Source organism: Pelecanus crispus, chromosome 1, assembly GCF_030463565.1.
Source record: "Pelecanus crispus isolate bPelCri1 chromosome 1, bPelCri1.pri, whole genome shotgun sequence".
In the NCBI taxonomy this organism is placed as follows: Eukaryota; Metazoa; Chordata; class Aves; order Pelecaniformes; family Pelecanidae; genus Pelecanus; species Pelecanus crispus.
The window spans coordinates 49621564-49642000 of record NC_134643.1 but is presented as its reverse complement, the minus strand read 5'-3'; the positions used below and the strand labels follow the sequence as shown (position 1 = coordinate 49642000).

At 35.5% G+C, this 20437-nt stretch overlaps 1 protein-coding gene across 3 annotated transcripts in view; it reads right to left on the bottom strand.

Moving 5' to 3' along the window:
- Nucleotides 1-456: 456 nt before the first annotated feature.
- The window catches only part of TMTC3 (transmembrane O-mannosyltransferase targeting cadherins 3), a 35638-nt gene continuing 15657 nt past the window's right edge, over nucleotides 457-20437 (bottom strand). For all 3 annotated transcript variants that reach the window (XM_075708524.1, XM_075708545.1, XM_075708535.1), the window contains 10 exons: nucleotides 19868-19983; nucleotides 17985-18157; nucleotides 16873-17125; nucleotides 10626-10774; nucleotides 8135-8255; nucleotides 7411-7522; nucleotides 6600-6703; nucleotides 5223-5392; nucleotides 4188-4414; nucleotides 457-2646 (listed from right to left, as the gene is read on the bottom strand). In XM_075708524.1, coding sequence (XP_075564639.1) covers nucleotides 1832-2646; nucleotides 4188-4414; nucleotides 5223-5392; nucleotides 6600-6703; nucleotides 7411-7522; nucleotides 8135-8255; nucleotides 10626-10774; nucleotides 16873-17125; nucleotides 17985-18157; nucleotides 19868-19983 — 2240 coding nt within the window. In that variant the 3' untranslated portion in view covers nucleotides 457-1831. The remainder of the gene's footprint in view (nucleotides 2647-4187; nucleotides 4415-5222; nucleotides 5393-6599; nucleotides 6704-7410; nucleotides 7523-8134; nucleotides 8256-10625; nucleotides 10775-16872; nucleotides 17126-17984; nucleotides 18158-19867; nucleotides 19984-20437) is intronic.

Genomic DNA, 20437 nt, shown 5'->3' with positions numbered 1-20437 from the left:
AAAGGTCAACATACCAGCTATTTTAGCTGCAAGTAACTGAGTTATTCAGAGACAAGAGAAAACAGCAATTTTCAAGGTGTGGTCAACAGATTCCTGGGAGCACTTCACTACACTGCATTACAGGCAGCACTTAAAACTTTTGTATGGATGGCTGCACACCGTGTACCTGGTTCCGTCTGCAGCTTTTAAATCATGTTTTTAAAAACTCACTTTTCCCCCCCCCTAGTTATTACCATGCAAGCAACTGTTGTGGTAACCTTACAAATGATACATAATAAAGAAAAGGTCCATGCAAAGCCTTCAACCATTTAAGATCCCCTCCCACAGGGATAAATATTACATCCTACAGCTGGATTACTCCCCCAGGCAGAACGTTGAGCAGTTACAGAAAGGATCAAGTTTAAACAGTAGAGTTGCTAATGAATAGTTCTACATCATGAAATAAGACAAAACACAAAGAGTGAGAGTTAAATTTAATGATTAATTAAATTATTACTGAACCCAGTTCTTACAGTTCTTTTCTTTCTCATAATTAAGGAAAACATCAGGTTTAGGTAACCAGTAGTATTATTTAAACAAAAATATATGCATTGCACGAGGATAAAAGCAACACTGAAATTGCAAAGATTTTAACTTCATGTAAGAAATTAAAGTGATACATTAGTGGAAAAGTGTAAATGGGAATATTTTAGTAGTCAAAATAAATATTTAATAAAAACCACACACCCATGACAAATTATCAAAACAACAGAACTTAGTATTTGGAAGGATACTATCTACATTTTCTTGTGTTAAACGCTGCTAAATTCAGTGGCTTAATTATTATCACACTGTCTTCAGCAATCATTGCTTTTATTAGTGTTGTAAATAGTCATGAGAATAGAAATACTGTTCCAATGACAGAAATAGTAAAGCCAGTTTGCTAAACAAGGAAGAATTTACTACACCAAGGAGTCATTCCACAGCCATCAAGAGAAAGTCAACAAGGACTACTGCATAGCATACTGGTTACTGTACCAAAAGTGCATTTATCAGCATTCAATGAACAGGGGGAAAAAGGGAGAAAACCAGCCTTTTTATATAATTTTTTAAAAACAACCAGATGATTGACAGTTGAAGAAAAACCACATATTTCCTTTAAAAGTAAAAGCACAGTCTAAAGATCTTAAGAGCACCATAAGATTTCTATCAGGTAAAATAGTACAAACCATTAGCACTGTAAGTAAAGAACAATTAAAAAGTTATTATATCATTCCATATTTAGAACACAACTGAAAATTTTAGTGTGTTGTTGCATCCTCCTATACTACAACCAGTGGGATTTTGATGACTTTTTGTTAAGTTCTGGAAACAAATAATGCAAAGAAAAAAACTCTTTTTCGTGTATAGCAGAGGTCTAGAAAGATTGGAACTGATGACATGTGAACTGGAATGTACATAATGTTAATACAGATTTATATGGGGGAAAGCAGGAGTGTGTAGCTTATCCCATTAATTCTCCATTCAGTTCTTTCACTGATTCTTTGAAAGTAGCGTTACTGAATATCCCTGACTACCAATGACTTTTATGAGTGCTATTTTCTCACTATTAGGATTCTGCATTTAAGATTATTCTCAACCCTTTATCCTTCGATTCCCACCCATCCTGCACATCATATTTAAAAGTTGCAGTTTTCTCACATAAAGCATTGTAATGTCTTTTGTTGCTTGCTAAGTGATAGAGTCAATATTATTCGTATTTTCAAAGCACTGAGACCACTTTCCAGTTGGATCACGTATTAAACAATAATTAAAAATAGTATTGTCCCCTTCTATTGTGACATTATAAAGACTATTCACCATTTAATATACGTTCAATCTCTTCTAGTCTTTTCAAAGCAGCAACTCTCTTTTTCTCAATGTCTTTGATTTCTTTTGTAGATTTTTTGGGAGTCTCTTTGTCCATATTGTTTTGCTCTGTTCGTTTCTTATTTTCTGAGTGACCTTTATTGTTATCAACTGTTGTTTGGGTGGTTTTCTGCTCACTGTTTACGTCTTTCAAATTTTGAAATGAATTTTTTTTTACTTCTGCAGCTGCAGTCCCATCTGCTGGAGGCAATGACTGTTCCGTAGCACTGAGTGATGCAATTTTACTTCTAACTATGTTTAGATGACGCTGAATATACTCTTCATGAGGTGCCAGTGCTAGCGTTTCAACCAAACATTTTTCTGCTTTTATTAAGTCTCGTTCTTCAAAGTAAACCACACAAAGATTATGCTTTCCTTGTACATTGTTGGGATCCAGTTCCAAAATTTTTTCAAAACACATTTTTGCTCCAACAATATCCTTCTTTTGGTTCATAAGGATATCTCCTTTCAAAATCAGTCCTTTGGTATGATCAGGGTAGTATCTCAGTAGGTCTTCCAGGACAGGCAAAGCCATCAATTCTTTTCCTGTCTGAGAATAAAGCAATGCCAAATTGAACAAAGCACTTCGGAAATTTGGCTGTAACCTTATGGCTTTCTTCATCCATGCCTCTGCTTCCGTATCTTTTTTGTCATCCATTGCCAGCATACCCAAATTGAAGTACCCATTTGCATCCTGTGGTTCTTCTTTCACATAATGTAACAGCCTCTGTTTAGCTTCAGGTCTAAGCCGAGCATCACCTAAATGACAGAAAACACATTTAATTCCAGATTTATTCTGAAGGATTTTTAGACCAGGCCTGCAAAATGCTTATTTTTATACAAATTAAAATGTAACATCTTTAACACAACTGTTTAAAGGGAAAGGGTTTAAAATGCTACTTTTTATCGTTGCTGTGTAACAGCAAAAGTAAATGACATCTACCTTCTTTATAGAATGAAACTACTTACAGATGACTTGTAGCCAAAGTCAGCATCATTATTCTATTATCTGTTGAATTATATTTAGGTTTGGTATAACAGATACAAAATGTGTCTCTACAAGTTTAAGAGAAGTTATTTTCATGTATGGTTGAGCCATCGGAATGCAGAGAAGATGTCAGTTCTGACAAACCAGCTCTTACAGAGACAAACTGGGAGTGGAAGATCTCAATTTCTTAAAAATAGATTGAAAGAGTTTAAAGACAGAGATCACAAAGGGTGACTTAGATGTAGCCGGGCTGAAACATGTTCTAACACCAAACAATAAAATCTATAACTCCCATATTTTAACTTGCAATAAAGTTTGAAAAAGATACAGTAAAATTATCTCATCTGACAATACCACGATTAGCTAGACTAGCATGTAGTTTGTGCTATTTTTCTGAATACTGCAGTGAACATGTTTTAGTAAGGAATTGCAGGCACAGACTTACTGAAGGATAGGGGAGCAGGGAGCTGATTTTAACTGCCTTCTTTCACTCCCTAAAACAGTGCTGCACCTTCCAGTATGAATAACTGAATACTAGATAGCTAATGCTTCTGCTTGTTTGAAGCCCCTTGTGCTTCTACAGACAAGAAACAAGGCATTTCTTGTACTACCTAACTTACTATGTGAGAAAGAGATGGAGAATAATCCATTTGCATCAGCTCTAATCAACTCTGTATTATCTCTTTCTTAGGGGTAGTTTACCATCCCAACAAAAGGGAAACAAACCTTACTAGTCACTTGCCAAATACTCTTTGCAACACCCTGAATCCACAAAAGGCTTACACCTACCCTAGAAGCTACACGTATGAAAAAAATGAACTCATGAAAATCCGACTTAATTCGTACTAATGAGCAGTATTACAGAGGAACCGATTAAAATATTCACATTTCCTAGGGCTACATTTAAAGCCCACAGAAGCCAGCTATATTTTTCAGTCAATGAAGAATGAAATCAATACAAATGCAAAACACAGATATGACACATATATTACTAAATATGATTTTTTTCAAGATTATATAGGCACAACTTTGAAGATGTCTGTGTAACACTTCTTTATATGTGTAAGATGCTATATTGTAAAATAGGACTTGTATTAAAGATGCTGATCAGCTAAGGTGTATGTACATTTTGCACAAATTCCATACGCTACCAATAAATTACAAAGCTGACTACTACAATAAACGGTTTCTTCTTTGATGATGCTATGAATTCCTGTTTTCCAAAAATAAAATAGTTCATTAAAAAACATTAAATAGTATGGATCCTATAAATGCAAATACACAATTTCTACATAAGGGACAACTAACATACCAGATTCCTGCATGAGCAGCGCTGAGTTGAATAATGCCAGTTTATGTGTTGGGTTGAGTTCTAGCGCTCGGTTGAAATTCTTCAGGGCTTCTGCTGGATCTTTCAGTTCAATGTAAACAATTGCCAAGTTGTACCACAGGTCTGCATTGGTTCTGTCTAGTTCTAGAGCTCTAAGATAAGCTTCCTTAGCTTTCAGAGGTTTGTTCATTTTTAAAAGTAACTCTCCCCTGTTGAAGAATCAGATTTAACCTTCAACTTTTATTCATACTAATTAATATGAAAATATCTGACAGGTTTTTTAAAAGTTTGCCTTCCTCTAGACAGTAGATGTGAGATAAAATAAACAAACAAAAAAGACATGTTAAACACAAAACAACACAGGACCTTCTTTATATACCATTACCAAAGCTTTCAGCTCTCAAAAGTCTGTATACAACAAATGTACGTGCAGGACAAAACACAAAAAAAGAAGTGATCAAGGGTTCCTGATATTGGCTCTGTAATTACACTGCAACAGCTATAGTTAGGCATCTTTGCACCTCCCTAAGTCCCAATGGGAATCACAACTAACAAAACAGTGAACAGAAACCTCAATACCCACAGCCACATTACTCTTATCTATTTAGCTGACATTTATGTGCTTTTTAGTTAGGTTCTGCATTTTCTGGATCACCTTTAACAGAGAAGGAAAAAGAAAGCTCCATGATTCAGACTAACCAAAAGCTTTTTAGTTCAAAACTAAACCAGGAGATTAGAAATTTGAGTTTGACATTCATAAAGAAATCTAATGGAAGGATCTTGCTATACAATATTTGAATACACAGCCTACGTAGAAACACACCACTTGAAGCAGGAATTTAAAAGAACAGGGTTTGTAATGAATAATTGATTATTGCCCCAAATCTTCACCTTCTCATTTGGAAATGAATAAATTCCAGCAGCTAATTCAACTGTATGAACTAAATACTGCTCCCAGCACTGCAAATACATAAATGTTTATTCAAGAATACGTATCTCTAAAATGAGAAAAGATACCTGCTGATGTAAGCCTGCTTGAAATCTGGCCTCATACTAATTGCTTGTCGATATAATTGATCTGCTTCTTCAAGGCGAGATTCATTTGCTCGAATTAAGTTTGCAAGATTGATATAAACATTCAGATGGTTAGGAGCAACTCTTGCTGCATACTTTTTACCTGGAATAATCTGTCAAAAAGAATGTATGTACCAAACACAGATGAGTAAAAATATGAAAGACAATCAGTATAGATCTCCTCCTCACTGTGCTGCATTTGTTTTAGGGTATCGCTGGACATCAGCGTGCAGGCTCTTAATGATTACAAATAACAATTCTTCTTTCCCAAAAAATCATGCCAAAATATAAACAGAGTATTTTTTCTTCTTTAATTCTATGAAGACATAGATGACTAATATCATATTTAAGATACCAGCTAATTAAGCTCTGCTACTACCTAACTGGGCTCAGGCGGATAGCCATTAGAAACCAATCAGACCTTGCAAAAATTTCCCCATTCAAAGAATATTTCCTAAAGCCTAAATTCACATTCTATCAGACATTTTCATTTCTTTTTTTAATCCTCCAGCTTAAGATAAGTGTAAGTAAAGTTTACCAGACACTGATATAGCAGATGAAGAGTGGTCACGAAAGATGAAAATGCTATGACATTGCAACTGTTGTACTGTTTATACTTTTTTCGTCTAGTATCTTCATACTGTTTCACAATACAAACCTTTTAATGCTATACTTCTACTCAAGGGACTGCTGATTTTTGTTGTCAGTCTCATTTTACCTACACCTTTTGTTACCTTCATATGTTCTCCAAAATGTTCCTCTCTCTTTCTCCTAAAGAGCTAGAATAAGTAATATTTGCTAGGTATAAATATAACTTACAAATGGTAAAGCTAACAAAGCACATGTTTTTAAAAGTATCTTCAGGCACAGATTTTTTTTGTTACTGCTGTGGCTACCTTCTCCCACCTCCAATGCTGCATTTAAGCCTTCTCTTGAGGCCTCAGAAACTCAGTCACCACCAATGTATATTAGCTGTAAGTGAAAATAAACCCACTGTGACTAAAACCATACTCCTACAGTTTCTAACTGCTGCTCTCTTTTATATCCTCAATGTCAGAAAAAAAAAACCCAACACAGCAGTATAAAAAGTAACTTAGAATAGTTTTAAAAAAAGAAGTTCCTAAAAAAAGAAGTTGGCTTTTTTTTAACAGCCATGTTACAATGGCTACTATTTTAATAGATAGGTTTTAAAAAAAACCCTAACAACTTTGAAGTATAGAGCAACACAGAGCTTCAGGAAAAATACAAAAAACACATCATGAATATAGGTCTGAAAGAGTTCCCTCCTGTGGTGGTAGATAAAATAAAGTTAGTAATTACCTGTGGCATCAATGATTTAGCAATCATATATGATTCTTCGGCTTCTTTAGTTTTGTTTAAGTTTTTGTAAGTTCTTCCTACATTCATGTGAGCACCAATATCATCTTAATAAAGAAAAGAATGAAATTTCAGTCATGAAAATAAATTCTTAAGCCTTCAGAGTAGTGTGAAGTGCATAAAGACCAACAACAAAAAAAGGCAATTCTATATCATTTTTCATCTTAATTATGATGCTAATAATTTAACCATGAAGCAAAGATGGATTATAAAGTTACTTGGGAAATGGTAAAAAATTTGAGGTCATACTTCCTCGTGTCTAGTTTTAATCTCTTGCTGTAGTAAAGGCACGTAAATTGAAGGTTATTTATTACGCTTCTAAAAGGAAAAAGGAAAGGTTGTCTAGTGCTACGTAGAACTTCTTTTGCAACAATATGTAAAATAGAGTAAATGCGCACTTTGATACTATCTAGATTTTTAAGTCTTTGTATACACCTCCTTAGTTTTAAATATGAAAATTAAGTAATAACTATGTTTCATAAGAAGTCACAGTTTAAGTTAATTCAGAAAGAATGTCATCCAAATAATAGTTTTAAATGGAATGTCCCTCCCTCTTTTTATAGATAGAAACTTTTCTGGAGGACTTTGAGTTTATTTCCAAAAAATATGGGTCAATTAACTGATGGTATGACATTATCTGATGTTCAGTTGGAGAAAAACAGATCACTGACAAGATTTTGTTCAGTAAGCTAAGCATACTGAAGTACTAGGAATATGGAGAAGCTGTTCAATGGCAACTAGTCAAAGCTTTTACCTGGTTGCACTTGTGTGGCTTGTATGAAGAATTGCAGAGCTCTTTCAAAATTCTTTTCGTTTTCTAATGCATGCCCCACATTGTTCCATAGTTTTGCATTGTTCTTATTTACCTAGAAACAGAAAGAAGATACCAATGCATAAGGTATTAAGCTGAAATTACATAACAACTGATTTTCTTTTAACTATGTCTTAAAGATGTAAAAATGCATGGCAAATTACAGATTTCATAAAGCTGCTACATGTAAAGAATAACAAAACACTACATACAGAATGATTACATTGAACTTCTTGCTCAACATCCTTTTATTTTAGTTATTTGTCCCTAGAAATACCAAATGTTTTAAAATTCATTGTAATTGTTATGGGACTTTACAAACTATCCTATCATGTCATATGCGCATTGAAGAATTATTCTGTGCATCAAACTTTTCGTAGATTTTTTTTGTACTGAAACATATCATGCTTTCATCCAGATAAGAGAATACATTCAACTACTTTAACACAGGAAAAAATTATCATCTATTTCTTGCACATGAATTCCCATGTGTGCATCACACTTTTAAAGCATTCCCAAAAGCAACTAATTAGATGTTAATACTGTCAATGTAGAAATAAAAGTGGCAAAACAAGCATCATTTCTCTCCATCTTTATCACACTCTATTGCAGCTTTTTGAGAACAGCAACACAAACTTTGTTATCCTTTTCAAATAGAATACAGTACCTTTAAAGCTGACATAAACAACGTGTACTCTGACTCCCAATCCCAGTTTCTGTGCAGTGTTTTTAATGCATGAGTGAATAGTACCACAGCCAAACAAACCCAAGAAATTTTTCTTAGCACACTGTTAAATAAAACAAACAAAGATTTGTTATAAGCACACAAACAATTCTAATTTATACTAGAATAGGTATCTCATATGCTAGGAGGCAAATAAATTGAGGACCATATTTGTGAATGGTATATTCCAATTTATTTGCCTTATCACCAAATGGCACAATCTAAAATTTTAAAGGAAACAGCGTCTAATTTCAAGTTAATTTTCTTATTTACCTGATTTTTTGTTATCACTATGTAATTCACTTAAGAACAAATGCAATCCACATAATATAAACAGAAAATATATGAAAATTATACTTCTGTTAGAACTTATCTGTAATTTAAGGCAATGAACATGATCATGATCTCAAACAGTGAGGTTCTTCAAAACACTGTACAAAATGTTAAAAAACGAAAAAAGCAACTAAAATATCATCCCATCCTTTTGTTTCATATCCGACAATTCCACACAAATTCTTTACTGCATACATCACCAATCTTTCCCACGCTGTAGAACACATCTTAATAGAGAGGTCTGCTGTGTAGACTACTCAATCTTCCATAAGCAAATAAAATCCTAGTGCTACTGTAATATCTAAATAGAAGTAAGATTTAGCATCTTTGTAGCAATTTTATTTTTAAAGCTGCAAACTGGGGCAGAAGTCACTCTTTGCAACAAGCTTGTCAGGAACAATCTTCTAGATTTCCTGCAGTTTATTTTTCTGGAGTTTAAACATGACTGACTTTAACCACAACAAATACAAAACATACGCTTTAACATCCTGGTCATTTGGGGTCTCAATTCTAATTTAATTATGAAAAAAACATGTTAAACACCTAGTATTCTTCCTAAGATTATGAATATCATTTTGTTTTTAAAAATCTCATTTTTGAACAGACATTCGGCTGTTCACCATTGCCAGCTATTTCTTATACTTATGCAAGAGCTGTTCACACTGCTATGTACTTCACAAGGGGTTGCTAAAAAATGAAAGGTTTTTTTTCCCCTCCATTTTTAAGATATACAAAATGCTGTGCAGGCTTACGATACTGTGCTTGTTTAAAAAAAAATTAAAAGAAGTGGAACAGCAGAATTAAGAGAGAAATTCTAAACTATTAGCAAAGCAACCGGTGAGAACTAGCATATACAGTTATCTATATCCCCATCAGCCTTAGGAGAAAGTTTCCTTCCACATACTTCCAAAGCAAGGAGCCTACTCTCTCTCATAAGACTTTTTAGAGTGCTGATTCCCAATATTTTTGTAGCAAATGACACTGCTGCCTAATTCTTCTCCCCAGCCATGCTCTCCTGGTTCCTTGCTTTCTTTCACATCACTTCTATTTTTACTGCATCATAGTGGGATTTGTGATAATACTTTCCTCACTCCCACAAGGTATCACTAATTCCTCATTATCCAGTGCTGTCAGCTTTGGCAGCACCAGTTAGCATACGTTATTCTGCAAGGTCTCACCTCTAATAATAGCAGACAACATAGACTGGGAATTGCCGCCCTTCCATTTGTCTGAACTAGCATTAGGATGCCATTGGGGTGACAAGGGTACAGCATCCAGGTCAGAGGGAGGTATGTGCAGATCAATGTAGAAGATAGCAGAAAACACAAAGGTGTGTGCAAAACATGCTTTTAGAACAGAATTTCCTAAGGAGAAATTATTATCCAAAAAATTCTTTAGTTTAACAAATACTGAATGGCTCTGATGTCCATTGCTAGCATGGTATGTCTGAAAATTTAACCAGTAAAAGATATTTTAACATGCTGCAGACTGATACACATGCATTATATAAACTTCAGTCAGTAATCACTTTTGAATAAAGTACAAATTAAATCTGACGATGAAATTTTTTTGTCTAATCCTTAAAAACGTCTAGGATTTAAACAGAAAATATTTGTGTTTTGTGCAAAGAAAAGAGATGGGTTATACTTCTAGGCTCATGGGTAAAGTCCATTTCATAGCAATGTGTAATGTAAGCTACACCACATTCTAAAAATATTTGGTGCAGTCTGAGGCTTTTTTTTATATATATACAGGTATGCTTAGATATGTATCCGAAATAAAAAAGTATATAAAATATATATGTCTGTACATGTATGTGTGTGTATATATACGTATATATATTTTAAATAAATGTTATAATACCCTCCTAATAATGCACTGGTCTCCTAAGAACTTCCTTGTCATTTGTTCACATGACTGCCAAACAGTTTCTTGCTCATTACTCTGTGTTCATTAAGAACTTGAAACAGAATAAGAACTATAACATAATAAATTCATACTGGTAAAAGCTCTACTGGGAAGGCTTGCAGTTGTAAATATGGTTATCTTTTATGAAATTAAGAGAGATGAGTTAAACCAATCATAGGTAACACTACCTTACCTTTTATTTGATAATTTCTTCCATCCATGTGCTACTAAAATGCAGAATCCCATGCTAGGAACATATAACACTCGTTCTGCTACTACAAATCCAACAGGAAAAAAGAGGTTTGATGCAGGAATGAATGGTAACACTATTAAGCAGAGTGCCTAGAAAAGAAATGCAAATGAATTAGTAATAAAGATTAGGCAGTGACAAACTGTACCCAAGAAACAAATTATGAAGCAATTACAAAAACAAAAAATCCCAGAAAAACAGGCATACATAGTAGATCTTTGGTTTTTTTTTTTTTTCTTTTAAACATTAAGTTCTGTTTTACATTGACACCACTCTGAACACAGCAAGTTTTAACCTGCAAATGACACTGCCTACTTAAGTGCCTACAAGTGCATCTGCTTTTCTATACTGCAGAAAAGAACAGCTGTATGACAAAACACTAGGATCAAAGGATCAAATTCAAAACAATGTTTTAATAAGAGCTCCATATACAAAAACATGACAGTCTGAGAACCTTGAACATTACCTTTTATAACAATTAAAAATTTATACCAGCTTATATGATGTACAAAGCAGTTATTTTTACAATGCAATAAAGTCCATTTTTATTTTCTGTAAAAAATGTGAACAAATAACAAAAATCAGAATCAGCCACTGAATAAACATCTGTGTTCAGATAGTGCACTAAGGGCACCCTGAAATATCTAAAATAACAATGAACTTAAGAACTGCATAATTGCAGCTCTTAGGTTGGTGACAGACATCTTAACAAAAGGTGTGTTTATTCAAAGACAGAGAAATCCATCTGCTGCAAAGGAAGTGGACATGACCATTTGCTTTAAGTACTGGGTGACTGTTAAATAGCAGCTTTACAATCTCTGGTACCAGAAAAGACTCAAATAATTATTTCAAAATATCTGGCCTCAAAGTTACAAATAACAAAATCCCTACAGAAATGGAATGTTTCTTTGAATAGAGAAAGTAAGAGGAATTTTCTACAACTTTTCAATACAACTGGCTGTCACCTTCTGTCTAGATTTAAGCATAATTTTAGCTGCCTTTTCCATGCTAAAACAGTTAACACATCCAGTTCGAAAGTCAGTCTAGGATTTCTCATATAAAAACGCAACACTCATTTAAAACTTCAAGTTAAGGTTTTAGCTCATATTTCAAGGGGCCAAGAATATGCACATGGATCCTTAACACAGCTCAGCTGATCCACAGCAATTAAGCTACATGAAAATAAATACATAATTGAGCCTTGAAGAAATCACAAGCACAATATAGAGAATATGTTGATTACTTGGGGACAAAATTTAATTTAACGCCATTTCACACTCCTCTCGCTTTCTCCTTTACATTTTTATTGTACATGCGCCTTATAAAGCACCTACCAATCTGCAAAAGTAAAAGCCTCACAGAACTCTAACAGATTTTTGTAATTGACTTTGAAATGCGGAATTCATCACGCTATCCCCAAGCCAGTCCTCTGTATCAGTTTTTAATTTAGTTATAGCAAATGCCTTCACACTTTTGGGGGTGGATTATGGGAAGTGAGGGTATCATTCTGTATTTCATTCTGTTTTGTGCATCCAGATGCACTTGTGAGTACAAAAGCAAATGTACAAAAGTATGTTCCAAGTGCGCTTTAGCAAACAAGGTGCTGTTTTGTAAACGTTTTTACTGCATTGTGAATAAACTGTACTTAGCTTTAAAATGTATGTAAGGCTTGTACATAGGCTTAAATGAATTAACTTATTTTATGAAATCTTCTGATAAACTGAAGAGGCCACCTCTTAAGATTTTAAAAAAAATATTGGTTTACATCATTGCTCAAAAAAATGCAGGCTGTTTTGTTTTTTTAATATAGTAAGGACATCAGTCCCACAGCCCCACGAGGTCAACATATGTATAGTGAAAGCCAGTTCTTTCCACTGGGTTTGCGTGGAAAGGATTCTGCAGTTAATATAGCACGTGCTTGGTCTCCACTGAGCGCTTATGATCTAGGCATTTATTAAACAGGTTTTTGTATGTTCTGCTCTGTGCAATTCGTCTGATGACAAACGTTATACAATGTTTTGCCAAACATCTCTTTAGATGCTTTTGCCTCTCGTTAGTACACTGTCCTTCAAATATAATTTCTCGGGCTAGTGCAGACAAAAATGCATTCTCTTCTGTTCATTTATTCTTTCTTTTTATCATAGTCTTTCAGCAGATGCAGAGGCTCCATTCAAAAAATATCCTGGTCAAGGCAACTGAAAAAACAAAACAAAACAAAAAACCAAAAGACAGAAACCATTAAAGTATGCAGGAATAAAAAAGCATATGGCAAAATTCTAAAATATGACCAGAAGCTATGAAGAGTATCTGAACTGTTAAGTAACCAGTCAAAAGTTCACAAGGAAATATTTCAAAGCCTGAGCAAGGTGTAAGCATTGTGAGTAGAGAAATAAATATTATTAAATTTAGAAGTACTGATGTGTTGGCACAACACTTAAAAGTGTAAAAAACTTACTCCAAGAAGCCTAAGGATACCTGTCTGTTCCGGACATTTGCATAGTAATAAGCCACCAAAGTTTGCAGCTGAGTAGCACAGCGTGTTGTCTTATCAGAAGGGAGGTAAAGCACCCTTGTTTGGGACACTTGGCGAATGTCAAGATAATAAAAAGCTTTTATTAAATTTTGCCAGCCAACAAAGGAATGTCTATACCCAAGAAATTCCATGAACAAACAAGGGCCATGACCACAGCTTGATTTTGAAACCTACTGAAAAGCCACCAAAGTAATTCTAGATCAGTACTATTCTTAGTACTCAACATTTTCAATATGTATAGTGTGACCTATTTATAAAGGCCACTCAGTCTGACAGTCTAGCTATCTGCCTGTTCACAGGGATAAAGTAAACAGAAGATACAAGAGAATTTAACTGCTCATACATTGTTTCCAGGGCATGTCCTTTACTAATGTAAGAATAACTGATTACTTCAAGCAGCATAATGACGTCAACCTGCCAAAGAATGTGTTCTGATTTGCAATATACAGTCCCATTTTTGTTAGTTTCATATTGTTAGTTGGTAAACAAAAAAGGGCAATTTATCTGTTTTGCCCTCTCCTAGTTCTGCTATTTTGAAAAGACAATTTCAGAACCTATGGCAAAAATTAAAATAAGACAAAATTAAACACAATGTATGCACTTACCAGAGTTATCTTTTCCTGGAGATGACTGGTATCAAACAGATGAAAACTGTCTGAAAATCAGTCCTTCCACTTCTCCATCTCCCAGTAATGAGTTCATCCTGTGAGACTGAACTTGCAGAGAACTGTGGAATGTCCACTGGCACTTGAGGAAGTGGGAGAAGAAATCCCTTCTTCTGTCTTGTCCCTCAAGCAGTAAAGCACCAAATCCATACCCACATCAGCAAATACAGAAAGACATGTTTTCAGACATACTGGCAACCTCCTTTCTCTTTTGCATTTTGGATCCCTCTCCTTTGCATTTTTTTTGCAAAGTCCAAATAAACATCTTTAACTCTGCAGCAGATCTAAAGTTGTACCTTTTCTGATCTCATAAACAAAAGCAACTTGAGACTTTTCCCTTAGATCAGGCTTCAGCATGACACCTCAGCATCTCATTGAGCTAGGGGAAGAGCCAAAACATGCTAGAGATTCTAAAAAGCTTCTGCCATTACAGAAGACCTTTATTACTCCTTTAGAGTGACACTCATTATAATGTGAAACATCAAACAGTGCAGTCAATCATGGTACCAACTGTGATGAAGCCACCATTATACCAGTACCATGTGGCATCCATATGGATAGCACATAGAATTCCTACCTGCCAGGATAGTATTTTATTTTGACCAGCACAAATTCAGGCTTTTATTGGTGGAAGCGAGAACCAAGTGTGGAAAGAAGCTTTTTAAAACTAGTAATTCAAAATAGTTATCAGGAACATTGCCACTATCTGTGTGAATTGGTATTACTAAATAAAGATTCACTTTCTTCATGTTAAAGATGGTACTATGATTTCTCTAGTAAGTCAGATTGAGAAGCCACCAGACGACACCAAGCTGAGTGGTGCGGTTGACACACCAGGAGGACGAGATGTCATCCAGAGGGACCTGGACAAGCTGGAGAGGTGGGCCTGTGGGAACCTCATGAGGTCCAACAAGGCCAAGTGCAAGGTCCTGCACCTGGGACGGGGCAACCCCCAATATCAATACAGGTTGGGGGATGAAGGCATTGAGAGCAGCCCTGCGCAGAAGGACTTAGGGGTACTGGTGGGTGAAAAGCTGGACATGAGCCGGCAATGTGCGCTTGCAGCCCAGAAAGCAAACCGAATCCTGGGCTGCATCAAAAGCAGCGTGGCCAGCAGGTCGAGGGAGGGGATTCTGCCCCTCTGCTCTGCTCTGGTGAGACCCCACCTGGAGTGCTGCGTCCAGCTCTGGGGCCCTCAGCACAAGAAGGACATGGACCTGCTGGAGCGGGTCCAGAGGAGGGCCACCAAAACGATGTGAGGGCTGGAGCACCTCTCCTGTGAGGACAGGCTGAGAGAGTTGGGGTTGTTCAGCCTGGAGAAGAGGAGGCTGCGAGGAGACCTTATTGTGGCCTTTCAGTACTTAAAGGGGGCCTACAGGAAGGATGAGGACAATCTTTTTAGCAAGGCCTGTTGTGACAGGACCAGGAGTAATGGTTTTAAACTAAAGGAGGATAGATTTAGACTGGACACAAGGAAGAAATTTTTTACAATGATGGTGGTGAAGCACTGGAACAGGTTGCCCAGAGAGGCAGTGGAGGCCCCATCCCTGGCAACATTCAAGGTGAGGTTGGACGGGGCGCTGAGCAACCTGATGGAGTTAAAGCTGTCCCTGCTCACTGCAGGGGGCTGGGCTGGATGGCCTCTAAAGGTCCCTTCCAACCCAAAGCATTCTATGATTGTATGAAAGAAATTGCTCTCTCCCCCTCTCTCCCTTGGCAGACTATCCAGTCTACATCAGGACATTAACAGCTTACTGGAAGGCAGAAATAGGTTTTGACCTGCTGTGTTGTTGCATGTTACAGTACATAACAATTAATTTTTTAATATAAAATATTGCATTCTCATTTCCTAAGAAATTAGCTTCCAGGCACTTAAATATTATGTCTGAAAAAAAAAATCAGCATCATACTGAAGATTATATACACAACATCAGTATATATTAAAAGAAAACAACTTTCATTAAACAAGGATTATACTGTGTTAAGCAACACCGAGGCTCGCATTCTGGAGTGAATGATCTCAGAAGCCCCCTCCTATAAAAAACACTTGAAATAATAAAAGCAAATATAAAAAAACCCACCCTCAAACAAAAAACTAACTTACAAAAGTGTATGCTGATAATTGCATTAACCCTATCCTCCTCTGAGCTTTACTAGGTAGGGAGTAAACATAAACATACAGAAATAGAGAGCCTTAAAGTTCAAGAGCTGTCCTACGAAAAAAGTGAACTACTCCCCACAAACATTTCTACTGCTATCAGTGCACTGGAGAAAAATTGTTTCAGCTTATATAAGAAGGAAGATTAAGCTACTCCTTTACATTTTTTTAAATGCTGTAAACCTAACATTTTTTCTGGGTACGTAACCTTGCACATTTATTATATTAATAAGCTATCTAAGTTTCTTTTCTTCATACAATTTCCAAATTCAGGACAAGAGGCTTCATCAGCAATACTACAGATCACTTTCACAGATTTTCTAGTGAAAAAAATTGCCTCACTTCAGTGACAAGACAAGAAAAACCTATGACTCAGAACTATAATGCTAGGTCTCTTTGAAGTGAATTAAAGTTTGTCAGCTGATTAGCAAAGAAATCCTTAGTTTTAAGTAGCGCATAAATATTCCCATATATCTGAAACTTTTGTTGGCTGAGTTACATATTAAAAAAGTACATTATTTCTGAAGTAGACTAAGATCTATGCATGCAGGCTTGTTGCACACAGAACTGCACCAATGATTTAATAAAAAAAAGGTATCACGTAATCATTAATCTTGTGAAAATTTGCAATGGAAGCAATCAAAAATCACATACTTAATTGCAATTTAACAGTTTTGTTGCTACAACAGCTTTCCTCTTTTCTTATGTGTTCATTCTAGCCCAAAAGGAGAGGCATGTAATATCTCCAGGTCACAGCAGATTAGACAGGTGACCAAACAACATGAGGCACTTACACTCTTAAAAAAAAGGACAAAAACAATGCATCGTTCATACCATCAATACAGTCTTGGAAGAATCCCCAGGATATCGGAGACTGAAGACAATCAAAGATCCCAGAAAGCAAAAGAAGGTAAGGGTGGCAATATTTCTAACATCTAACAAAGACTCCACAAGAGGAATAGTTCCCATTGTCCAGTCGCAGCATAATTCTGAGGGGTTGAGAAGAAGCCAAGCATTTACAGGGAGGAGGTAGTTGAAAGTCAGCTGTCTTGCTGGGGATGGACTAACAGCAGCTGGGTTATCAAACCTAAAGCAAAAGAAAGGAGAAAAAGAAGCTTTTGATGAAAAAAAGATATGGTCCTGATCCACTTTGTGCTCAGAAACCAGCAAACTTTAGATTCATAGCTAGAACTACTAGCGACAGACACGTACAATATCTTAATCTTCCTGCATTTGTCAGGTGTGTAGCTTGGGAACCATGCACGATTATTCATCTTAGCACGGGATGGAGCCTCCTCCAAGTTCAAGAAACTGGTTTGGGATATAATCACCGTAAGTTCGGAGAAACAGAATGATTTACACCTGAAGTTGGGTTCAGTGGTCCTTGTTCATGTCTTTAATAGTCTGCCTCATTTTTCAGGGAAAATACTAGATTCTTGTATTTCTACATTGCTCACACACTTCTAAGATAGATTACAGTTCTACCATTATTCATATACACTTATCTTCAAGCACTGTATCCAAAGTCAACCATGCTTTCTGCATAGTACATACCTAAATACAAAAAAATATTTTCTATGTAGAAGAGGAGAAACTTATTAAGAGGTTTGGAGTATTCAGCCAAGGTTCAAACACACAGCCAATAAAAAATACTTTAGTAATAAAACATTTAATTTCTGAATTACTAAGATGAACTAACAACTAAGTTTTTAAAAATTCATGATGCCTCTTCAGATACCTCAATATTTTGGACATTCTTGTCAACAGATACTGAAATATACCGTTTATCAATTTCACAAAAAACGTGATATGCTACAGTCATTACTTACTAATATTAAAATAAGTTAATGAACACTTAAGTTGATGTATTTTTGGCCATTTCATTCAGACCTTATTAAGCCACATCTTATTTATCAGTGTCTAAATAAAAGACACTTTACTATTACCTTGTAAACACTGGAAGTTGAGACTGGATAACCTGGACTCTGACAACTACAAGCAGCAGTGTACTAAACATTAGGACTATGAGCTTCAACAGTGTTTGGAGCATAGAGAAAGGAATACTGCCCTTTCCTCGAAGAATCTGTACAGCTGTGTCCAACAACACTGGCAAGGTATACTGCAAAGGAAAAAAAGTGTTTATAATCAGACAGTGTACTCATTAATCCCTTAGATAAATATGAGCTTCCTAATCTTTCCCCCACTCCTTGGTTTTCTCTAAATGTGGCTCCCAATAGTTACTTAATTCAGCTTCTTACAGCTTTCATGACAACCGCCAAAAACAAGTCCACCATTCTAATAAAAAATAACTCTAGTCAAGTATCCTTGCTAACACTGTCACAGGTGAACGTGTATGCCTGTAGTTCTGTATTTTGCACTGACAGATTAAAAAATTTCTACCATCTTCAGAGACTGCAATAAATCAAGTATGACCATGAAATAAATTCTGAAGAAGAGAAATCACTATTTTCAGAATTATCAGCCCCTCTGAAAACTTGTCCTATAAACAAAATTGCTTAGGAACAGTAGAAATAGTATTCACTTCCTGATTAGCCTTGGATTTCTATTTTATGCCTCTACTGCAGTAACCCATGTCTCCCTGCTTCATGAACTTTATGATCTTGCAGAATTCCCCATTACATACCCTAATTTCTTCCCTGTGTACCTCTTTCCCCATGTTTTCATGTTCTGTGCCAGGGATGACTTATTGCTTCACACATACTGGCTGGCTAAACTAGATATTGACAGGGGTTTGAGAACTGGTCAAACTCTTAGTTCACGCTACACCTGTGCCCTCAGAAGCAGCCTCAGTTTCGATTTTATCTTTTCTACTCAGTTGACTTGCACAAATTTGTTAAACTTTCATGAAGCTGAGGATCATATCAAAAGTTACTAAAGAAAGGAACAATGGATTGAAAAGTACAGTCATATACTGGTGATTTCCTTAGAAATTCAGTTTGAAAATTATATGCTTATTCACTAGACTTGCAAATGCAACAGTTACAAACACACGTATTTCTGTAAGCACAAATTATTATTTTGGCATTTTGGCCTTGAATATGTATCCCCAAGACAGACAGTCTTTCAGTTTTTACTGGTGCAGTTTTTGCAAAATCATCCTCCAAGTAACAGTAAACTAGAAAATTTTCTTAGAATATGCAACCATGTATTTTTAAATTGCATATGGTTTGACTATTAAAAAACCAAGAATTATTTCATTGCAGGAACACCTCACTTCTCTAAACAAAAGAAACATTACTATTAACTTAAAGCCTTATCAATGCTTAAGATGAAACCTATCAGATTCGAAATTAAAGGTATTCTTAGAACAACGAATTCCATAAGAATATTACTGATTCAAATAAGACTACTCCAAAATGTCTGTTTCTTCATTAGAATGTGATGAAATGCATTTGTATATAGTATGTTCTCTATCTTTACTACAGGAATTAAAAACAAATAATCCCTATCTTTATGCATCTCAGACTTTAACCAAGACTGTTACATACTTGTCTGTGCAAACCTCGGTCAACTAAAACCTTAGGTTTCAATTAAGTTATGTCAGTTCTTTATTGAGTATATTTGGTAACATCTCTATATACCATGTAAAGGACAACTTAGAAGTCACTGGATTCCCTCACCAGGAACCATGTATGCTAAACACTCATTAAGAGTAAAAAAAAAAAAAAACAAACCTGAAAAATGTAACAGAACTATAGAGTTAGCCTGAACTGACAAAGATCAGTGCTGAAATATGACACTTCAAAGTATTTAATGCCTCATTACAGAATTCCTGAGAAGAAATCCAATTTATTTTTCAACAGCTTACCCCTTGGGCAATAAATACTTCATACACACAGCATATCCCCACCACTGTTATTCCTTGTTCTTTACACAGTGTTGCAACAGCTACCAGAAACACAGTCACTGCAATTGGAGTCCACACTGCAAATAAAGACGACATTACTGAAAATGTTCCATCTTACAACAAAAACAAACATTTAATAAAGTAAATTAACCTAAAAAGTGAAGACTTGGGCTCTTCATGTTTGAACATGCTATGTTCTATAAACTTATTCAGTATGCCATTTGTTATTAAAGGGAAGATTACCAGTTTTACTCTACAGAAAATAATGTACATGTACCAGTTTTAAAACTGCCTCCCTTAAATTGAAAGAACTAAACAAAAGGCAAAAGACTAATCTATGATAGGGAAACAAAAAACCACAATCCTTCCTAATTCACCACAACACTTTTTCAAATTGAATGTTTTATAGGGAGTCATGAATTTGCACAAGGTCAGTTTGACTTTGGAAAAGAAGCAAGCCTCCTACAACTCCACTGAAACTTTGCAGCTTACTTGTGACTGTCTAAGGCATCTCAGCATACTTCCACTTAC